Source organism: Vidua chalybeata, chromosome 1 (genome assembly GCF_026979565.1).
Source record: "Vidua chalybeata isolate OUT-0048 chromosome 1, bVidCha1 merged haplotype, whole genome shotgun sequence".
Lineage (NCBI taxonomy): Eukaryota > Metazoa > Chordata > Aves > Passeriformes > Viduidae > Vidua > Vidua chalybeata.
The window spans coordinates 66089263-66111896 of NC_071530.1; the positions used below are offsets into that span (position 1 = coordinate 66089263).

The 22634-nt window shown below is 49.5% G+C and overlaps 1 protein-coding gene across 7 annotated transcripts; it reads left to right on the forward strand.

Moving 5' to 3' along the window:
- Nucleotides 1–355: 355 nt before the first annotated feature.
- TFAP2A (transcription factor AP-2 alpha) lies at nt 356–21485 on the forward strand. Of its 7 annotated transcripts, none has more exons than XM_053951225.1 (8): nt 356–433; nt 9036–9093; nt 9195–9470; nt 12366–12417; nt 14068–14299; nt 15205–15323; nt 17639–17780; nt 19343–21485. In XM_053951225.1, exons 1-8 carry the CDS (start codon nt 360–362, stop codon nt 19629–19631), a joined length of 1242 nt encoding a protein of 413 aa, XP_053807200.1. In that variant the 5' UTR covers nt 356–359; the 3' UTR covers nt 19632–21485. The 7 variants fall into 7 exon arrangements, with proteins under 7 accessions (XP_053807200.1, XP_053807187.1, XP_053807177.1 ...); XM_053951236.1 differs by lacking the exon at nt 356–433 and adding an exon at nt 3608–3636; XM_053951212.1 differs by having other exon boundaries at nt 362–433; nt 9036–9470.
- The last annotated feature ends 1149 nt before the right edge of the window (nt 21486–22634 follow it).

Sequence of the window (22634 nt, forward strand, 5' to 3'; positions counted from 1 at the left end):
GCGGACAGAGCTGCCCTCTGCCCGCGGCCGGGGGGAGCACCGGGACGCTCACCCGGCTGGGGGAGCGCCGGGACGCGACACCATGGCGAAGCGGGCAGGGGTCCGGCGGCTGCAGAACGCCCGAGGCACGCTCGGAAGCCTCCCGGGGGGCACCGCGGCCGGTCCCCCGGGAGCGGCGGGGCCGGGCGGGCGCGGTGGGAGCGCGGTGGCTGGGGGCAGCGCGCAGGCAGCGCGGGGGCAGCGCGCAGGCGCGGGCAGGGAGCACCCAGCTCTTTATGGCCAGGTGAGAGAGTCCCGGCTCAGGTAAGGGGAGGATTTACCCACAGGCGTCCCAGGCGAGTGGCTTGCCCTCGCAGTCCATGATCAGCAGGGACCTGGGGACTCGGAGCCCGCAGCCAGGATGTCTATCCTTGCCAAGATGGGGGACTGGCAGGTAAGGTGACCCTCTGCCCTGGGGGGGTTTATTGTTACTTTGGGACGGGAGGCAGGGCTGGAGCGAGAAAGGTGACGGGCCCGGAGGGAGTTGGGGGCGAGTATGACGCTGGGGTTGGGCGTTTTGCGGCCCTCGGTGCTGGGGCTGCCCGCGGCCACTCGTGAGGCCCGACTGCAACAGGTAGAGAGCGGTGGACTGGGGTCGACAGGGGCGAGGGCTGCTCCGCCGCCGCCGCGGGTGACACGACCCCGGCAGCGTGGGCCGGCCGAGGGCGGCGTGTGCCCGCCCGGCGTCCCTGTGCCCGGGGCTAGCGACGGCCGGCCCGTCGGGGAGCCCTGACGCTGCCCACGGGACGCGGCGGGACCCCATGCGGGTCAGGGCCCGCAGCCGCCAGCGTGACCCGGCGCGCATCGGGGACGTGCCGCGGGAGCTGAAACCTCTCTGCGAGCTCCCACCCCAGCCTGTCCCATGGAAAAACAACGCTGCCGGGTTCCACCCGGTAGTAGATGCGCCGGGGGCGCCTGTGGAAAGCACTCCCGCGGGACGAGCTGAAGGGAAAAGCAGAACCCTTCGGCAAAAGAGGCCAGGCGGGGAACGCGCGGTCCGCCGGGGCCTCGGCCGGCCTCACGGATCCGAGGGGACCCGCACGCACCACGGGCAAGGCTAGACGTGTGGAGTTACGGAGGCTCACGAACCGGGAGACACTTGAAAAACCCTGGAGAGCCCTGATGCCCGTCCGCTCGGGCCGGATAACCGCAGCTTACCGACTAATGAAAGGGAAGATGCACCGTCCTGTTCAAGACGGTGAAAAAGAAAAGGACTTTTTAAGAATTCATTTCTTCCCCCGGACAGTCCAGTTCCAGATGGGAGCCTAGTTTCTTTTTCTGCTCCCAACTTTTAGAATCTCTCGACTAAGTATTTCCTTAGACTACCTTATTTTTTTATTTCTTTAGCGTAGCAGCAAGTCGTCTAAAAAAAAAAAAAAAAAGGGTGAGGGAACAAAATAAGTAAACAAAAGTTATTTAAATTATTTTTACATCGGCTAGCATCTTTTTATCAGACCGGTGCAAAAAAGCTATCAGAAGAAGATTTTTCTTTTCTTTCACTGAAATTAATTCTTGCGCAATCGTATTTACGGGTTATCTGCTTTGAAATCTATTCCCGACTTCTCCTTACACCCCGGCCTTCCTTGCTCTTCTCCCCGGCGCTGCGGGGCCCCCCTCGCCCCGCCTGGCCGGAGGGGCCGGGCCGAGCGGACTCGCCTCCCGCTGCCGCGTGTGGATCTCTCGGGGAAAACCGTCTCCTCCCCTCGCAGCCCTGCGCTCCACCGGCCCGAGGAGAGAAGGCAAAAGGGTCAGGCCTTTGGCCCACGGGAGTCCCGAGCAGCCGCAATTGGGAGGCTGTCCCGGGTGGGGAGGCTTTCCCGACCGCCCCGGTTCAGACAGGACGGCGCTAAGGGGCGATGGGCCCCTTAGTCAACCCCCTTCCCTCCTATTTTTCTCATCTCCCGCACCCCCCCGGGGCATTAACTAGGCTTAATCTGCCAGCTCCATTTGAACCTCAATGGGAGTAAAAACAACAATTTACTCTCCTGCCAGTGGTAGACAAAAGCGCTGGTGAAAAAGAGCATCGGGGGTGGAGGAGGGGGGAAAGGAAAAAAAAAAATCCGTTTAGGGGACATGGATGTTTGTGTGTGTGAAGGAGCAGTCCCGGGAGCCCGGAGGTTTTGCCATCCTTCCCGGCGTAGCGACACGTGGGCCGGACCCCCGAGGGCCCACTGCGGTTCCCCATCGGAGTGCAGGGGCCATTTGCTCCTAGAGGCAGTAAATTTTCCTCCGACGTCGAGGGCGGGGGGGGGGGGAGGGTGGCCCCGGGAGGGTCTTCCAGGCCGCCAAGGCTGGTTTTGCCGTCGGCAAAAGGAAGTTTCGGTGAGCAGCAGGGCAGCCAGGTGCACAGGGAGCCATGGGGATGCCCGGCTCCTGGGGACGCCTGGGGACACGGCTAGTGTGGCGAGCTGCGCCAGGCCCGACACACCAGTCCCGCGGAGAGGGGAATGCCTTGCCCTTCGGTGAAGAGAGGGATCACCCAGAGAGGGGGAAAAAAATTTAAAAAAAGAAGAATAAAAACGGGAAAAACGAAGCCTTTCGGTGGATGTATCAAGGCTGGGCACCCGGGGAAATAAAAGAGGACAAGGGTGCAGAAGCAAGCCCCCCAGGAGGGCAGCCTGAGCGCTCCCTTAGCGGCACATTGTTAAGCAAACGAAGCGCTCCACCTAAGAAAGTACCAAAGTTTTATTGTGGTCATTGTTTTGTCCTTTGTCTCAAGTGCTTGCAAAAGACTTTTTGGCTCCTGCTACAGTCAATTTACCGCTCGCCCACTTCTATTTGGGAGATAATGTTGGATTTTTTTGGGGTGGTGTTGTTTTTTTGGTTTTTTTTTTTTGAAGACCAATAGCCATCAGAGCCGAGAAAGAAAAAAAATAGTTTGCGAAGCAAAGAAGCTTTTAAAATAGCCACAAAAAAAAAGACCAAATCCAGAGGGCAACAGAAGCCTCCGCAGATAATAACCTCGTTCGAGCAGGACACGAGTCTCGTTTCTCCTCGCTTTGCTTCCTTTAACCTCCATGGGGAAAAAAAAAAAAAATGTGGGTAGGGGGGGAGAGATGATTTCCATGGGGTGGCTTCATGGCTATCCCGAAACTTTCTGCGGATCGGACGGTAGTCTCTTTGATTTCACTGGCCACTTTCCTCCCCGCTGGCAAGCAGAGGCATGGGGGCTAGCGGCGGCCCGCAGGCAGACAGGCAGGGCCCACTGCCCCCCCGCGCCGGGGCTAGGCAAGTCGAAGAAAGCTTTTTTTGTCGTTAATTTTTTTTTTTTTTTTCACTTGCTCGTGGGTCCCTTCTACCTGTGTCCATCGCTGCAGGTTGTTGTGCTGGCGAGCAATTGGGCTGTTGTTGATATGCTAATGAGGCGATTAGACTGTGGGTAAAGAGCTGGAAAAGGGAAAAGTTTCCACCATTAGAGGGAGATCTCCGAGCGCGGACGGGAGCGCTGCCGAGCCTCCGCCAGCCGCGCTCCCAAAGCCGCCCGGCACTGCCACCGTAGGGAGAGACAAGGCAGGGAGAACCAAATCCTCTCTCTCACGCCAGTCCATGAAAATGCTTTGGAAACTGACGGATAATATCAAGTATGAGGAATGTGAGGTAAGCGCTTCCCCCGGGCCCGGGCAAAGCCCCGGCCCCGCAGCTACAAGCGGGAGCCTTCAGCATCCCTCCGTCTCTCAATTTCGTTTAGGAAAACTTCTGCTCCGTCGTCAGGCTTCCTTGCGGTCCTGCAGCCGGAGAGGGGCTGGGGTCCTTCCCCTGGAACTACAGGGCTTATGGAAACACGGCTTTGTCGGAAGTGTATGAGGAAAGGCAAACAGGATCCAGAAGCAGCCTGGTCTATAGGTAGATCTTCCGTAGATAAGGCTCTTGTAGGATGCTATACTCATCCATATGGATGGATGGATGGATAGATAGATGGATGGATGGATAGGCGGCTGGCTAAATGAATGGACAGATGAATGAATGAGAGGGCCAAGAGACAAAGGGAAGAGAATTATTCTTGCACTCTAGGTACCCGAGGCATCCAAATAAATTGGCTCAGGACCGACGCTTAAATGCAGCCTTTTCGATATATCTGCGGGTTCATTATACTGAGCTGCACAAATTTACAGGGGTCAGCTGCCTAAATGAAATCATGGGTTTTGGGAGCAGTGTTCCCCCAGCCTCCTAATTTTCAGGGCCACGTTCCCACGGGTTTGAGACATAGTTAATTTAACCGCTTGGGAAAAAAATAAATAAAATCCACCTCATTCGGTTTTGGAGCCGTTCAGCAGAGATTGTGTGCGCGCATCTCTCTCTGTGCCTGTATGTGCATCCATATTTTTACAAAGAGGCAAGTGTCTTTTAATCTGACAAAAAGAAGAAGAAGAGGAAAAAGAAGAGCGGTGCCCAGGACCCATGCCTAGTCTCAAACCAACGAATACTATTGTCACCCGTTTCGAAAAAGTTGTCTGTGCAGTGGGTTCAAACCGCGCAATAAAAGACTCTACTTTGCAAGTGAACGCTTTTATTTGGTCGTGACCCACGCGGGAAGATCCCCTCAGCTTCGGCGGAGCCTTGCCGACATGCATCCCTGGGTCGAAGGGGGCACTCTCCCGTCTGACCCTGACGCTGTTTTGGGCGATGCTGTAGTTTAGGAAAGGGACCGAGGACTCGGCAGGCTTAGCGCCGATTAAGTGATTTGGTGATCTAGTCCCTGATCGAGGAGTTTGGGATGAAACTGTCTCCCGATGAGGGAGCTGAGCTTTAGATCCACTCGCTGGCGGGTGCTTAATTTCTATGAATGAGGTGTCGGGTGTTGGAGTTTATGGGTTGTGTAATGTTTTTTTAATTATTTTTTTAGTTGGCTGAGTTGGGGTTTTTTGCTGTTTTGGATTTTTAAGAAATTTTTTTCAACCCGGAAAAAAAGACACATACTCTTCGGCTGCATTTCGGGTGGAAAGCGTGCCTCTTCCCCCTCCCTCCCCTCAGGACCGGTCTTCCAGTTTGCACACGTGCGAGCGTGTGGATTTCATCGCAAATGGCTTTTGTTGCCTTGCGTTAATGGGACTTTTGCACCGAGGTGTTACCAAACGCAGAGGGAGCAGCAGCCGCTCCGCGAACCGGCCTGATTTTGTGCGTACGTGTGGGGTTGGCTCTCCGTGCTTACCTCGGGAACGGATGCGAGAACACTTTTAAGAGAGGATGGAAAAGAGGGTGGCTGTACCCTGCCAGGGGCAGAACCTACTTTACAATTAAAGAAAGAAAGAAAGAAAGAAAGAAAGAAAGAAAGAAAGAAGAAAGAAAGAAAGAAAGAAAGAAAGAAAGAAAGAAAGAAAGAAAGAAAGAAAGAAAGAAAGAAAGAAAGAAAGAAAGAAAGAAAGAAAGAAGAAAGAAAGAAAGAAAGAAAGAAAGAAAGAAAGAAAGAAAGAAAGAAAGAAAGAAAGAAAGAAAGAAAGAAAGAAAGAAAGAAAGAAAGAAAGAAAGAAAGAAAGAAAGAAAGAAAGAAAGAAAGAAAGAAAGAAAGAAAGAAAGAAAGAAAGAAGAAAGAAAGAAAGAAAGAAAGAAAGAAAGAAAGAAAGAAAGAAAGAAAGAAAGAAAGAAGAAAGAAAGAAAGAAAGAAGAAAGAAAGAAAGAAAGAAAGAAAGAAGAAAGAAAGAAAGAAAGAAAGAAAGAAAGAAAGAAAGAAAGAAAGAAAGAAAGAAAGAAAGAAAGAAAGAAAGAAAGAAAGAAAGAAAGAAAGAAAAGAAAGAAAGAAAGAAAGAAAGAAAGAAAGAAAGAAAGAAAGAAAGAAAGAAAGAAAGAAAGAAAGAAAGAAAGAAAGAAAAGAAAGAAAGAAAGAAAAGAAAGAAAGAAAGAAAGAAGTAATAAAAAAAAAAAAAAAAAAACAAAAAAAAAAAAACCAGAAAAAGGGCATAAAAGCCCGGCCAGCCGCGCTCAGCGCCCGGGGCGGCCGGAACGCCGGGGGGTCGGGGAGGGCGGGTGGAGCGTGGGGCCGGGCGCCGGCGGCGCGCCGGCTGTGGCGGGGCAGCGGCGGCGGCGAGCGGAGCGGTGCCTGTTTTAAGGGAGTTGTTTGGGAGTTGCACAGCCAGTCCGACGGGTTGCGCCGGAGACCCGGCTTGTCTGGGCCGGGAGAAGCGCTCGCCTTGCCTCTTTTCCCGGCTCCCGCTCCCCCTCGCGTCCCTCCCGCCCTCCTTCCCTCCCCGCCTTGCTGCCTCCTGCCTTTTTCCTCCGTCTTTTCCCGGATCCTCCGAGAGGGGGGCCGCAGGGAGCCCGGCGGATGCTCCTTGGGCTCCCCAGTCCCCCCGCCCCGGGCGCCCGCTGGTCTCAGCGTTGGGCTCGAACCGGAGGAAGAGGAGGAGGAGGAGGAGGGCTGACACCCAGAGGGGGAGACACCCAAAAAAACTTTCCCAGCCGGTTTCCGGGACGTGGGGCACGGAGGCGAGCTTGCTCGGCGGCGCGGGGCAGCCGCCGCGGGGGCAGCGGCGAGGGGAGCCCCTCGGCAGGGCGCCGTCGAGGCATGGACGGGGCGGCGGCGGCGGGCGGTCCCGCGGAGCCCACCCCGCGCAAAGGCGGCGGCGGTGCGGCCGAGGGCAGCAAGAACCAAGCGGGAAGCGAGCAGCCGCTCTTCTCCCTGGGCTTTGAGGCCGGTTACGCGCAGCAGCCGCAGCCCGAGGTGCGCCCGCGAAGGACTGCGGGGCTGGGGACACTGGGGGGGCGGCAGCCGGGGGGAAGAGAAGGGAAGCAAAGGTGAGGAAGGATGAGGTGGGGGGATCCCGCGCCCCCTCCCCTCTCTCCTTCTGCCCGTCTCTCCCACTCCCTCCCCGCCCCCCCCTCTTTCTGCGCCCCCCTCCTGGCTCCCACCCTCTCCCTCTCTCCGGATCTCTTTCTCTTTCACTTTTGCATGCCCTGCAACCTTTTAAAATGTTGCCCCTTTCCTGTGATTCGTCAGACGCAGCAGCATGTGCCCCCTCTCTCTCTCCCGCTCCCTCTCTCTCCCTTTTTGTCTCTCTCTCCCTCTCCCTCTCCCCCATCTCTGATTAGATACACTGATTCTTCATTCAATGGACGTCATTTAGAACAGGCTCTGCCTTGAGTTGCCTTCTCGCTTCACGCTCGATTTCCAGCCATTCTTCCCTTATTAAGTGTTCGTGTAATATTAATAGTCATGAATATCTGCTATTAGGAGTCTCCAGGAAGGCAGCAGATCTGTTATTAGGAGCTCAAGTGAAGCAGCAGCTAAGTCAAAGGAGAAAAAGAAAGAGTCAGAGGAAAAAAAAGGATTAAGAAAGAAACACACACACGCTAAAAAAAAAGGGGGAAAAAAGCGCAAAACAAACAAACAAAAAGACCCAAAACAAAACAAAACAAAAAAAAAAAAAAAAAAAAAAAAAGAAAAAAAGCAGCCAACTTCTTTGACTCCTCACACCGCGCCAGGATAGAGAGCTCGCCTTGGGAACACCCGATGAAGGGCAGCAGAGATCGGTGCAAGTTCTGATGGATTATCGTGGCGCGCCCGCGGTGCAGGAGCAGCCCCGGCGCCCCGGTCCTGCCGCCCGCGCCTAGCGCCGGGCTCCGGCCGCGCTCCCTCCGCGCCCGCGCCGCGCCCGCACCCGCGGGGCTCCGCCGGGGGCTGTGCGCTTCGCCGGTCCCTTTCCTCTGCCTTTTTGTTATTTTTTCTACCTTGGCTTGTAACCCCCGACTCTTCGCAGATGTTAGTGCACAGTTTTTCGGCTATGGTGAGTTGCTTCACGTTTCTCTCGGAGGGGGTTCGGTGCGTGCTGGGTGTTGCTATTGTTGTCGGTGGTGGCAGTGGGGGTTTCGTACCCAGCTTTCCGGAGAGGGTTTTATTTCCTTTCCTTCATTTTTGTAAATTCGGTGGTTTATGTTTTTTCCCTTCTCTCTTTATTTTTCTTTTCTTCCCTCCTCCTCCCCCGTCCTTTTTTTTTGTTGTTGTTGTTGTTGTTTTTTGGTCTGCTTCGAGCGAACGGCAAAAGGCTTTGCTTGGACCTTACCGCTTCGATTCCTTCACCTTGCCACCTGCAAACGTAGCATTTTCGCTTTTTCGTTTCCCTGCTTCGGGACCGTGGTTCTTTCCTTCGAATCCTCCTCCGTGGAGGCCATTCCTTTTGCCCCAGACGTTCATGTGGGCTCTTCTGCCCCGTCTCGAAAGCCGGCAGAGCCGTGCCGAAGCACCCGGGCTCATTTTGGTGCCGCTTGTCCGTCGGGGCGGCGGCGCTTCCCCCGGCTGCCTGCCGCATTCCTCCGCTTCCCCGGCGGCCGGGCCGCCGCTGCCCGCTCCTCTCCCAAATCGCACGCTGGAGAGCCCGGGGTTCGGCCGGGCACCCGGGGTTCGGCTCTCCCCGTAGGTGGGGGACCATGGCAGTGCTTTCTCCCCGAAACATTTCTAAAACTCTTAAGGGGGAACTACCGGTTTGTTTGGAGCCTTTTTCGGCGTTTTCTGGTAACAAAATGGCAGTGGGCTTGGATTTTCCAGGGTTTTCTTGGGACGCGATCGGTAATGTCAGCGACAGTATTTATCTCGGTTCTGTTAAGGGCCAGAGGAAGGATTTTGGGTTGTGGCAGAATTATTATTTCAATAATGCTCGCTTGTGAATTATTATATTTATTTGTGGGAAATGCCTGCTCCTGAAATGCCGGGGCACGATCTGTTGTGAATCCACGCTGTATCGCCTCAATGTTTTATTAATTATTATAAGCTATCCTGTTGTAATTATGGCTGTTATCATTATTGCCGTTATTATTGGTTTTTTAAAAAGCGAAACTGCCTCTTAATTATTTGGGAAGGGAAATCAGAGGCAGATCTCCAGAATTGCTTTTCTCTGCCTCGGAGATGATGATTTGCCCCTCGTTGCCCTATAGATGAAATTTTCAAGGCGATTTTGAGGAAAATCAGCTTGATATTATCTTTGTTTTTCTTTTCTCCTTTCCCCTCCCCCTCCTCTGCCCCCTCCACCCCCCAACCCTCCTCCCCCCGCTCCCGCTCCCCATCTCAGGAGCGCCACGACAGTACCAGCAACGGGACAGCCCGGTTACCCCAGTTGGGGACCGTGGGTCAGTCTCCCTACACCAGCGCCCCACCGCTCTCCCACACCCCCAACGCCGACTTCCAGCCCCCTTACTTCCCCCCCCCTTACCAGCCCATCTACCCCCAGTCTCAGGACCCCTACTCCCACGTGAACGACCCGTACAGCCTCAACCCCCTCCATGCCCAGCCACAGCCCCAGCACCCAGGATGGCCGGGACAGAGGCAGAGCCAGGAGACGGGGCTGCTCCACACGCACCGGGGTTTGCCCCACCAGCTCTCGGGGCTCGACCCGCGCAGGGACTACCGGCGGCACGACGACCTGCTGCACGCCCCGCACGGGCTGGGCTCGGGTCTGGCCGACCTGCCCCTCCACTCCATCCCCCACGCCATCGAGGACGTGCCGGTAAGCCAAGGGGCCGCCCCGGGGCCCAATAGTCCCTCTTACCGCGGGAGCTCAACGTCGGGGGGAAGAAGTACGGAGCGAGGGGAACACCCCCCCCATCCCCCGCCCCCCCCAAAAAAAGGAGGAAGGGAAGAAGAGAACTGCCCCCCGCCCCCCAGGGAAAGTGAAGCCCCCACCTAGAACAAAAGGTTCTTGCAGCTCGTCCCTGCACGAGTCTTCCTGCTAACTTGCCCACTAAAATATAAATAAATCAAATTACTGTCATCGTTAACAATATCTTTCCTTCTCAATGACAATAAGCTGTTACGATTGGAAGAATGTATAATATCACCACAGGGCCGTGCATTTGGGGATTTCTTACTGCCTTGGGAAAGACACGAGTCTGAAATGCCTGTGAGGACGTTTAACGAGATCTCACAAATGTAAAGGGGGATGGGGGAGAAGTGGGTGAAAGTGGCTTAAGAAGGAAAAATTGGTTTCCCGTGATTACAGGATTGGTATATGGAATAACTACATCCAAAGTTATAAGAGGGTATGGGCAGATCCTCTTCTCTAAATGAATTAATTGACAAATCAGGGAAGAGGTATACAAAAAAGCTGCCGCCTTCTTTTAGTAGCGGTGCAAAGGGATGACCTCATAAATCATTACCTATAGGTTATCGAATTCGAGTCAGACCTGCTGCACCCTATATTAAATCAAATGTTGGGAGCCTATTGGAGGATGCATTATTTGGGGGACCTAATTCTATTATCGATGAGTACAGACTTTAAAAATGATTTCTAATTAAGCATGACATTAGTGCACAGGCTACTTACAAAGCAAGCCAGGGCTATTGTTCAGTTAGGAAAGTGGCCTTATGCAACATGATAGGTCATGATGAAAGTTCATCTTTCTGGGTTTCTCCCTGAAAATGGAATTAGAACATGGCAATAAATTTATTAAAGCCCACAGAGCTCATGCTGAGGGACTGAAGCTGCTCGACTTGCAGGAGGAAAGAGGAGGGAACTGTGGTATCTGGATGTGATTTTTGCCGAAATGCCATCCCAAATTACAGGATCAAATATTACAACAATATATTTGCTGACAGTTTAATGAGTACAGTTTCATGTTGCAAGGATAATGTTCAGATGAACTTACCTATTTTTGGGGGTCATTTTGAAATCTTTTGTAAATTATACTCAGAGAAAACAGTGAATTTATTACAGCCCTCATCTGGCTAAATTAGCCACAGAAAATTGCTGGTTGTGTTTAGCAGTTTTGCAATAAACGCATACGTTTTCCAAAGTGGAGGATTTAGTAAGCAATTTGGATCCGTTAAAAGCAGGTCGACTCTTTAAACTTGATATAAAATAACATGGAGGCAATCGTAAGAATAAACTAATTTGTTGACTGCATGCCCCTGATTGCTGTAGGAAAACATGACCTAAAATGTTCTCTTGAATTCTCCCTCTCCTCAGTTGTGCTCCATGGCAGTGGGCTGATTCAGGAAGCATCCTCTTCAGATCTATGAATTAATAGCATTGCTATACTTAGTGAAAACCAAATGCCATCTGGTTTAAATCCTTGCACCAGTCTAGCCATTTTTTTTCCTCTGTAAGACTGAATCAGCAGGCTTCATGAAGTAGAGTATAAAATAAGAGGGTGCATCTTTTAGGTGTATTTTATCTGCTTAAAAAAAAATCTGTGTTGAGAGGATGATTTTTGAATTTTTTCGTTGCTGCAACAGTTAACCTTCAATAAAAACGACTGCTAAATATTTAAGAAAGTCAAGTAGATGGTGAAAATTATTTAATCATAAATATCTCTGTGGGATTTTAAACTTAACAGTCCTCTCTGTACGGAATATGTGTAGAAATAACACAAATAAAAGTATTATGCCACACTACATTTACTTTATGGGTTTAGGGTGCATGCATAAAGGGATCATATTTCCCCATATAGTTAAAACACAAGAACTGCAGCAGTAGTCATTTCTGAACATTTCTCAATTTAATTATACTTAAATCCAGAAGCACTTTAGGCAAGTTACAAATGAGAGCATTGAGTATAATAAAACCTGTAATAAAGCAACTTAGTACCATCCACCCGGAATCATTGAGATCAGGCACAATTAACAGGAGCATAAATCCAAGACAGAATGGAAAATGTTAGAATCAGTATTATTGTTGGACAAAGACTAGAGAAGGAAGTAATAGTTTTTTAAATGGTAATGCCTGGGTTTTGTAACGATTGCGAAATCTTCTATCTCAGCAGCACTGGTGTTAATTTGTAAACACAGCCAGACATTATATTGCCTGTCAGTTTTTGGAATTAGAAAACATGATTTCATTTGACTTTCTAATCACGTCGTGACTCCACCGCGCGAACCCCAGCTGTAGCCGCGACCGCGGAACCTGCGAGGGGACAATAGTGGGGGAGCCCGGGGCCGCTCGGGGTGCGTGGGCCCCCCCCCCGGCCCCGCGCCGCTCCGCGCTCCTTTGTGCTTTCCCTCCCGCGGGCGCGGGAGAGGGAGCGGGCACAGCAGCGGGGAACGGCTGGGCCGGGCCGGGGCTGCTTCCCGGGGAGGAGGGAAGGGACGGGAGGAGGAAGCCCTCAGAAGCTTAAGGCCACTCGGGCCCCGGGGGTGTGAGTGATTTATTATATTTTTCTTGGGGATCGGGGGAAGAGCTGGGAGGGACGCAGGATTCCTCTCGATAAAGGAAACCTCCCCCAAATCTCTTTCCTTCCTTCTCCCCCCCAACCCCTTTCCGTGCAGGATCTGTTGTTTCTCTCCCCACATCGTACCCAGGAATGGGGGGAGCACAAAACTTCTCCTTCAACCCATCCCACCTCGGCCCTCCCTGCCTTTTGTTGTGGTTGTACACTGACATCCCTGCCTGTTCCTTTTGTTGCAGCACGTAGAAGACCCCGGTATTAACATCCCAGATCAAACTGTAATTAAGAAAGGTAAGCTGCTTCCTTGCGCATACCAAACATGTCGTCACAGGCTGGGGACTGCTCGAAGGGAGGACTTACCCGGCCTCCCCCCTCTCCCCTCCAGTCCCCCGGCCCCGGGCTCCTTCCTCTGGCATGTACTGTTGGCCGAAAGGTTGGAAGCAAAGAAAAACGGGCGATGTGTGTTGAAATCCGCCCTCTTAAATGGCCACATTTGCCGGGTATTTTAATTATTATTGTCGTTAACGAGAAAAAATGTTAGCAGATGATCTAGAAAATCCAAGCCGGTCTTTTAATGCGTTAGCGAACAATTAGGTTTCATGGTTTGCCCCGTGCATCTGGCTGAGTGGAGGGCTTGAATCGTTGTTGGTAAACTGGAGCTGTGAAAGTGAAATAGTTGTTCCCCCTCCTTCGGGTTTTCTTATTTAAATCACGCCAGTGATGAGGTGGACTGGTGGTGAACAAGGAGCGAGTTTCTGGAAGCTGATGTCTGTCGGTGGTTAGGGTGATTTGGTTTTCGTTGGCTTTGTGCGTCTGCTTCACTTGGAATTGAATTGAATTGCTTGGAAGCTGGTACCCAAATCGTGCTAAATATTTATGGCAAATTTTCACTCGATTTTCATTTCCCGTCATTCTTCGGACAACCGAAGGATTGGGAAGGTGGCACAGGGCATTTTGCAAAGCAGGTTCTGGGTGGAAAGTGATGGGTTTTGTGTTTGGATGGTGTGTAGTGAGACGCTGTTGGAGCAAAACTGTCAGGGTAAGGTGCAGCTAGCTCCCGCCTGCTCTGAGGGGTGCTATGGCTGCGTGGCCACCTGGAATTTGGGTACCCAGGCTATCACAGGAGAGAGGTGCTGAGTAGAGGCACTCTCCTCTCTAACCCTAATCGCTGTACAGCCAGCGAACCTGAAGTTTCATACCCCCCCACCCCCCGCCTGTAAAGCCTTTGTCACGTCAAATTAGATGTGCAAGGGATAAATCTTAAGAGATGCTCTTTCCAAGTCGACATGATAATTGGCTCTTTTATTAGTAATCTCAAGAGTTCGTTTAACTCCTGTTGTATCTATTAGCCTTCCCAGAGCTATTAATGTCACAAGTGATCTATCCAAAACAGAGAGAGCCCCCCGCTTGGTTGGACTGCGCCCGCCAAGCGGAGCGGGCTAAAGCAGAGGAGAAAGGGAAGGCGGCCGGGACCCGAGGCACCGAACGACGGCACGGCCCGGCACCTCCCCGCCGGCCGCCGCCGGGCAGGGATCAAGCTGTATTTTGGGGTGCCGTTCCTCCGCCGCGTTACGGATTTTCCACGTCTAAATTTGTGCGCTGGCGGGGCCCCGGGGTTGCCCCACATCTTGCCGGCTGCGCCACTGCCCACCCGACACGGCGGTACCGACGTGCGGCAGCCGGCGGCCTCGGCGCCCGCCAGGGGCTGCGAGGGCCGCGGCGGGGTCTTTTCAGTTTCCCCGCTGCGGGTCGAGGGATGTCCGGCTCTCTCCCTGCGCCTCCCGACGAGAAAGGGGAGGGGTGCCCCCGCTGCGTCCCCGCTGCCCCGCAGGCGCTGCGGGGCTGGGGCTGGCCGCTGAGAGCGGCTCGGGTGCTTCCCCCTCCCTCCCCGGCTCCCCGCCCGCTCCTCACCCTCACCTCCCTGCTCCTCCCTCCCTGCAGGCCCCGTGTCCCTCTCCAAGTCTAACAACAACGCCGTCTCCTCCATCCCCATCAACAAGGACGCGCTCTTCGGCGGGGTGGTGAACCCCAACGAGGTCTTCTGCTCGGTGCCGGGCCGCCTCTCGCTGCTCAGCTCCACCTCCAAGTACAAGGTCACGGTGGCGGAAGTGCAGAGACGCCTGTCGCCGCCCGAGTGCCTCAACGCCTCCCTGCTGGGCGGAGTGCTCCGGAGGTGAGGGGCGGGGGGACGCGGGAGGCGGGATGCCGGGCCGTGCCGTGCGGGCGGGAGGGAGTCAGGGAGGGAGGGATGGAGGCAGGGAAGGAGGTGGACGAGCGCCCACGCGGGGCGGTGGCGCGGGGGGAGTGCGGCGGCCGCCGCTAGGGGGCGGGGCGCGCGCGGCTGGCGGGGCTGCGCGGCCGGGCGGCGGGAGGGGGCCCGGGCGCTGTCGCCGCGGCAACGCGCGGCCCCCGGAGCCCCGCCGTGAGGGCCCTGCGTGTCCCTGTCCCTCTGGTGGCCGTGAACACCCCCCACGGGCGCACACACACCCCCCCCCAGGACTTAGTGGCAGGCACCCTGCCATGGGCTCCCACCCCGTGGCCTCACCCAGGCGATTAGGCAGTGCCTGGGCAGGGAATAACCTGCAGGGTTAATTAAGGCAGCTCCCATCTCTGCAGCCCCGCTTAGCCCAGCTCTGCTGCGAAGCCACAGATGGGCCACGTAGAGTTTGGTGTGAGGGCAGTGATGCTCCGGGGCTGCTGGCCCTGCAAATCGGCCTCCTCCCTTCACGCCTGGGGAGAAGCTGCACCCCCCCCACCCCCGCCGTGTCCATGGCTCCTTGGGAGCTCAGGGAGACACCTCAGAGCTCCGTGTCAGCTCTGGGGCTGATCTAGATCTTAGTGAGGGCCACTGTTCTCTAGATGTGGAAACATCCAAAGCACTATCCCAATATGTGGGATTCAGCTTTCAGCAGCAGTTGGTCTAGAGCCTCCCACAGCCATGTATCCCATCCCTCGTGCCTAAACCCTTTATTCCCTTCCCTGGGAAAGGATGCGTTGGGGACATGAGTGGGTGGGAGCCAGAGTAGGGGCAGGTGTTCCTCCAGGCCCCATTTCTCAACACCTTTCTGTGTGGTGCAGGGCAAAGTCTAAAAATGGAGGGAGATCTCTGAGGGAGAAACTGGACAAAATAGGACTAAACCTGCCAGCCGGGAGGCGTAAAGCTGCTAACGTTACCTTGCTCACATCGCTTGTGGAGGGTAAGTGACTCAAAGAGCTGGGAGGGCTTGTTTGGAAAATGTGCCTGTTACTTTTGCCAGATGGGAGAAAACTTGCTGTTGGGTCATTCGGGTTTTTTTTCTCCTTTCCCAGTGCTGCTCATTGGCATTTGGAAGGGCGTTATTTTCTGTGTCTTAAAGGAAGATCAGGTTAATTGTGTGCATTTGCTTTTTGTTATAACCTGAAATGAGTTTGTGCGAGTCCTGCAGACTCAGCAAAGCGTTCTATTATTTATTTGCTTTTAAGCTTCCGAACTAGATGTTTTCAGGGCCCCATCTTGCTCGCTCATTCAAATGAGTAATCCCTCTGTGGAGTAAGCAGATCTCATTGGGAGCAGTATGGGAAGGATCCCTGTGAAGGAGGGTTGTGGGCTTATGAGCCCCATAAGAGACTGATGAGTATCGAGTTGGAAGTTACTGGCAGCAGAGCCTCTAATACTTCACTGCTGTTCTTCTGCCACAGGTGGACAACCAAGCAATTTTAAATGTCAGAGACTGCAGCTACTTTAAGTTTGTTCTCCCTCCCAGCCTGCAGCCACATAACAGTAAATCGTTTAACTTTTCTGACATCTGCATTTGAGAAATGCATGACCATTACTTCCTGAATTAATTTGGGAATCCTTGACCTCAGCCATGAATTAATGGTGTCCTGAAAGCCTCAAAGTTGCCCCACTGCCAGCCCCCACTCCCTTTTGGTTCTCATTTTCAGAACACATGTTCCCTTGGCTATATCATTCTCCTCTGCTTTGCTTTGGCCAGAAAAGGTGCAACTTGCTTTAATTCTTTGGGGTGTCCTGTGCTGTCTGTATGGGGAGTGGGAAGCTCAAGAGTTTGCAGTCATTTAGTTTTGAAGCAGTGGCTGTGTCGCACTGGCTGACACAAAGTATGGCTGAGGCCTGCAGATAGACCCCTCTCCTTTCCCCTTATGTATGAGTTCGGCTGCGTTTTAGACTAGTTCAGTTTGTAAAGTGCTTTTAAACTCAGCCTGAACTGTCCAGGTTCAGCTTAAGTTTGGTTGTGTAGGTGAGAATTTGTTTTGTTGTCGTGCTTTGCATTCTGCAAGAAATGTTTCATGTTCAAAGGGATGGGGAAAGAAGCGCTATGCAATCATGCCAGGTGTCATTTTTTTAAACATCAGGATTAGTGAACAAACTATATTTATACTGCATGAGAATTACCGTGTCTTCATGTTTCTGAAAAGGCTTTGCAGTTGAATTGACATGTTGTGGTAAAAAAATCATGAGGGGAAAACTTGTAAAAAGTCTAGATTTGGTAGACGCTTAACATTATTTGTGATGTTAATGAATATGGAGAAGGTTTTATGGTAATCCATTGTTCTGTTTGGCTTTCATATACAATGGCTTTGAAAAGAATGATTAAAAAAAAAAAAAACAACAAAACCAGAGGCCTGATCTTCAGATAACTTAGTGATTGTGGCTAATTTTGGGGAGATGATAGTATAAACATTGCTGGGGCTTCGAGTCCCTTAGCGATGAGGCAGTTTCTAGAGTACTGTTATTGTTTATGATCCGCTCCATTTTATGGAAACAAGCTCACTGGACTGAGGCTTTGAAGCTCTAATTGGCGCATGCGTTCTTCCGGAGCTAGAGCTAATGGCAGGAAGCCCTGCAGTAAAAACCAACTGGTTCAGGAAATTAAAACCAAAGATTTGAAAATCAACAAAACAGACAGACTCGGTGGAATGACCCTAAAATTCTCATAGTTAATTGTTTGGGGGTGAACATATAATTATATGCGATCAAGTTAAATTTTAAACACTTAGCTGTTTAATGCATTTTATTTAGAAGAGCTCTAGGAGTAATTATGATCAATATTAATCATTGATGCATTGCAAAAGAATATAGAAATGTGGCTGAGGCAAACACATTTTCAGAGTAAATAGCTGTGAATAAAATGTACATAAATGGCTCTCTATAGGTATGGAGATGTAAATCGAAGCACACATTCTAGGTGGATGGAGCCTGTCTGTCTAAAAGTATCTCTTAGTCAATGTGAACTTAAAAAAATTCTTATGTGAGATTTCACTCATAACAATTGTTATGAAAGTATGCATTTGCATTACCTTCAACTGAAGCAAAGAAAACTGCAAGATAAGATGTAATTAGCATTTCTGGCCCTAACTTTTTCAAAGAGAAAATGTCCAAGCTTTTGAGAAGAAAAGCCCAAGTAGAATGTACTGGTTTTTTTGAGTTTTTTTCAAATGGATTTTTGTCTCTGTTTGATGTGTACTGATGAGCTGTGTTTCTTTCCATCCCCACCCCTGCCTCCCTATTCAGGAGAAGCAGTACATCTAGCTAGAGATTTTGGGTACGTTTGTGAGACAGAATTTCCTGCCAAAGCAGTAGCTGAATTTCTCAACCGACAACATTCCGATCCAAACGAGCAAGTCACAAGAAAAAACATGCTTCTAGCTACAAAGTAAGACATTAAACTTTCTGGCATGTTGCTTAGAAATGAGGGAGGGGGACAAACTCGAGTTTGGGGCTTTTATTTGTGAAGATATTTGTTTGCTGCATTACCAGTGGCTGATGGCTTTGTAGGTTGTGAGGGTGTGTGTTGGCCCTCCTGGTACAGGAGAACTCTACAGACCAGCTTGGTTTCCTCCAAATCAGTTTGTGCAGATTACCTTGAATGCGAATTGTGCAAATTGAGGATGGATGTTTAGTTACAGAAAAAGCAGTCATTCTTCAACGCAAAACATCTTCTGGGCCTATTCACTTAGCTTATCAATTTAAGAAGAAGGGGAAGTCCTCCCATTGACAGTAAAATAAAACTGGCACATTAAACCGATTTCAGTTCATTAAAATCGGGAATGGTTCTTCCTGCCTAAGCAGTTTTGTTACTTAGCTGATACAGGGATATTAAAAAAATATTTTAAGTGACAATCTGTATGCAGTTAAAATGCTAGTGGGGTTTATTGTTGGTGGGGCTGCTTAGACTTCCAGGTGGTGTGTGAAAAGAAAATTATTGTTTTGGTATGTTTGCTGGAAATTAAAAGGGTTGTTCAGTAGCCCTTAATTACCAATGGAGGTGTCACCAAAGGGCACAGTGCCAGAGGACACAAACAGGAGATGGGAGCTGCTTTATGGCTGTAAGACATTAACGTGGGTTTTAGAATACAAACTGTTTCAACACGCCTCTGAACTCTCTTGCTGTAAGGTGTGTTATTTCTCCAACCATTTGTGCAGTGAGTGGGTGATATAACCTATCTTCTGCACCATGCCCTCGTATCCTCCCTTCTCACCTGCCTGGAAGGAAATTTCCAGACACTGGTTAGCGTCAGCCTTCCCCTGTGTGGAAAGGTCCCTTTGGATTTGGAGACAGAGATTTACATATCTAAATGTTTCAGAATACCCTAATTTAAATCCTCAGTTGCCGGCTCTGCCCTCACTCACTCTTCCTGGCATACAGGTGTGTGTTTTAGCCTTGTGAAGGAAGAGGCCCATATCTCTCTCTGGTTCCCCCCAAAAAAGGAATCTTCTAAGATATAGATAAATCCCTTAGCTTACCTTTGGATATCATAGCCTGTCTATTAAGCCTGCTCAGGAACTTTAAACCGTGTTTGTGCTCCAAACTGCAGCTGGACAGGGATGTGTCTTTGTGGAGAGTGTTGGGGGCTGAGATATAGAGAGCGGTGGGGCAAGAGGCATGTGTCTCCATGTTCCTGTTGCCTGCCTGTGTGTTGGATGGGGCTGGGGTGTAATGTGTGGTGTGCTGTTGTATGTGCACACAAAGCGAAGGGAAGAGGTTTGTGCGTGCCAGGGAAGTGTGAGAACTGGGGAAGGATGCATAGAGAGGAGAGGGAGAAAGGAGAGTGTGTGTGCTCAGGAGCAGGAGCCCCCTTGATCCAGGGGCTTGTGCAACCTAGCAGGGAGAATGCACAGGCTTTGCTGCCACCAGTGATGGTTCATTTCTCTCCCTTTCCCTTCCCTCCCTCCCTCCCTCCCTCCCTCTGTCTCTCTGCTCCATTTGTGCTACAGACAGATCTGTAAAGAGTTCACCGACCTGCTGGCTCAGGACCGATCTCCCCTGGGGAACTCGCGGCCCAACCCCATTTTGGAGCCGGGCATCCAGAGCTGCCTGACCCACTTCAACCTCATCTCGCACGGCTTTGGGAGCCCGGCGGTATGTGCTGCCGTCACTGCCCTGCAGAACTATCTCACCGAGGCGCTCAAGGCCATGGACAAAATGTACCTCAGCAACAACCCCAACAGCCACACAGACAACAGCACCAAAAGCGGCGACAAAGAGGAGAAGCACCGAAAGTGAGGATCCCCCCCACACACGCTCCTCTCCCTTCCCCCTCATAGCCCATCGATCCATTCATCTCCCTCCTCCCTCTCCCCGGCACCCAGCACCCCAGGCTACAGCAACAGAATGAGCGTCCTTCTGCCAGTCCTGTTCTCTGACTCTGCAGGACTGCTCTGCCCTCTCTCCACACCCCTTCCCAGAATCCACATTTCCATTTGCTCCTGCTTAAATTCCCCCCTCTTCCCACTGCCACCATCGTTTTTCCCCAGTTTGGAGCCTAAGAGAACAGAACAGGGGGACGGAGCCAGCAAAGAAAAAAAGTTCTGTCTTGAGTTTGTGAACTTTTTTTTAAATAAAACAAAAGGAGAAAAAAAACCAACAAAAAATAAAACAAAAAAGAAAAGGACTTTTTTTTTTCTAAAAATATATTAAAAAATTAAAAAAAAAAAACAAACAAAAAGAAATAAATAATACTTAAAAATTCTATGAGCTTCACCGGACTGAATCACCACCTTCCCTTACATAAACTTCAGTTAAGATTGTAGCCATACTAAAAATGAAAAAAAACCAGTGAAAAAATACAACGGCAACAGCAGACATACAAAAGGCAAAGAGGACTGATGACATTTTATCAGTATTGTGAATAAACTTGAACGCAAAACACAAGCGGTTCCATGTCATATCTTCAGTTGTAAAACTTTTTCCTGTCCAAGGTAAAGCGACCAACTTGAACTTTCTATTGCAACACGATTCACAGTTATTATATAAGGGAATCAGTGTTCATGTATGTATATATTTATTTATGTGTAATTTAATGGGAATTGTAAATATGGTGAGTCTGTTTTAAGCCTTTTTTATTTATCTGGTGATCTCGTTTACCTCTTGTTTAGTGGGTTTTAAATCTTCCCCTCTTAGTTCATCATGTGGTTCATGGTACTTATTTAGATATCAGAGGTTTTTTGGGGGTTTTTCTCTGGGATTCATCATTTTTAGCCCTATTGTAGCATGTTAAAAGCGACAATGAAGCAGCTGAACAAATAAAAAACCATTAATTTTTATATATAATTAGTATGACATTTAGTTTCACATTGAAGATAAAATAAAGTGATGTTGGACCCTGGCAAGTTTTTTAAACATGTTAGTGGTTTTACAACCCTTATGTGTTGTGGAAAATGAAAAAAGTTATTTTCATCCACTGTCCTTCTCCCGAAAGCACCAACAGAGCAATAAATTAATATTGTCTTTTAAAACAAGATTTAGCTTTACTTTCCTTTTTTCTCCCCCTCTTTTTTTTTTCTCCCTTTCTTTTGTTTTTATTTTTCTCCTTTTTAAAAATTTTTTTCCCAAAGAACTTCAAACATTTGGGACCACCTGGTATCCTGTATTTCCACTGGCCATATTGGAAGCAGTTATAGTTGTGTTGTATTGAGTTGTGCCGGCAGTAGTTTCCATGCCTATCAATGTATCATAGTCCTTTGTTGCCCAGATAAATAAATATTTGATACGCTTTATGTCGATTTTTTTATTCAGTAGCTGTCTTTACCCAGGCGTATTTTTGTTCTTGGCAGTATTTTTTATTCAGTATGGTTACAGTAATTGAGTTTAACTCTCCCTTGACAATTGCTCCTTGCAATAAGCAGCTGAACCCATTGTTTCCCTCAAGTATAATAAAAACTTACTTTCAACTTGGAGTTCAGAGCAGGGTATCATTTAGATATTCCACTGAGTCTGTATTCAGACAAATGACACAATAAAGCACAATGTATTCTTTTGGATAAAAAAATTGTCTGTACTACTAACAAAAATGACACACTATCTTTTCTTTAACCAAAACATAATTTTATTTAAAAAATAAAAGTTTTATTTTATTTATGTTGACCTCTAGGTTTTTATTTATGTTTCTATACAGCATACAGAATTATAAGCCTATAAAATTTTGTACATGTAGTCCTAACAGAGAGCAGAGATTAAAAAACACGTCTCAAGAAGGACATTTAAAAAAGAATCATTACTGAGAAAATACTGAAAATTATTGCCATGAAAAAAAATTTATACTGATAAATCAGAGCTGGGTGCTCCCTCCCCCTCAAGAAAAAAATAAAAGCTCCGTAGTTGATGCCAACAAAATCATCTCACGGTTGTGAACTTTAGTGAAATCTTGCAGGAGACAGATTATTTCTGATTGATGGTTTGTGTTTTAGTGGAATGCACAGACTGACATTTTGAGATGGCTGTGTCAGTTTATAAGGGACTGAAATTTTTATCTTGAGTTTCTTCTTGTGGAAACCAGTTGTGAAACAGGGAAGTTCGCTTTTAAAAAAAACAGAGTGTATATCTTGAAGATGGTCTATAAAAACATGTGAGAATTCAGATTTTGAATCTATTTTCTTTGGCCCGGGGGGTAGGTGAAGTCAGGATCAGGCTGGATTATGTTATATCATAGGAAGGGAGACTTAATGTCTCCCTAACAGTTTAGAATGTAAAGGCATTTTAAAGAGAGGGTCTCCTTTAAGTGTTGATGGTATTCTAGTAGTGGAAGCTGATTTTTCTCTTTCCATCCCTCCCTGACACTCTTTCTCTCTCTCCCTTTTTTCCCCTTTTCGCTCAGGCAGAAATTGAGGAGGTTAGGAGGGAGGTGTTTACAATAAAGCTGCACAGAGAATTAACATTTACTCATATATTTTGACGTTTGGTAGAGCTGGTGAAGCAAAGCATTAGATAAAGCCCAAGATGTTTCATTTTGCTTTGGTAATCTACTTATGGAAGGCAGTGTAAAATCAATCTTGCCAAGCAGAAAGAGAGTTGGTGGAGTCTAAATTCTATTTTCGTGAGCCAGCTAGTTTATAAAAACGGTGACTATTTTTTTCTATAAATTGAAAGTGGATCTTTTGAATGCAAAGCTGCAATTGTTTTAAAAACAGTTATTTGTTATTTCCAAGAGAGACTGGTTAACTGTAAAGTAGATGTAACAAAATAATGAGGTGAATGAACCCTAACTGTACATATTCTTGACATAAATGA

What these genes read in the sequence shown, in the direction of transcription:
- TFAP2A (XM_053951193.1), top strand. Translation starts at nt 6,299, where the DNA reads ATGCTCCTTGGGCTCCCCAGTCCCCCCGCCCCGGGCGCCCGCTGGTCT. An exon ending in CGCAGCAGCCGCAGCCCGAG is followed by an intron (nt 6,695 to 9,035) that starts GTGCGCCCGCGA and finishes TCCCCATCTCAG; the next exon opens with GAGCGCCACGACAGTACCAG. An exon ending in TCAAACTGTAATTAAGAAAG is followed by an intron (nt 12,418 to 14,067) that starts GTAAGCTGCTTC and finishes CCCTCCCTGCAG; the next exon opens with GCCCCGTGTCCCTCTCCAAG.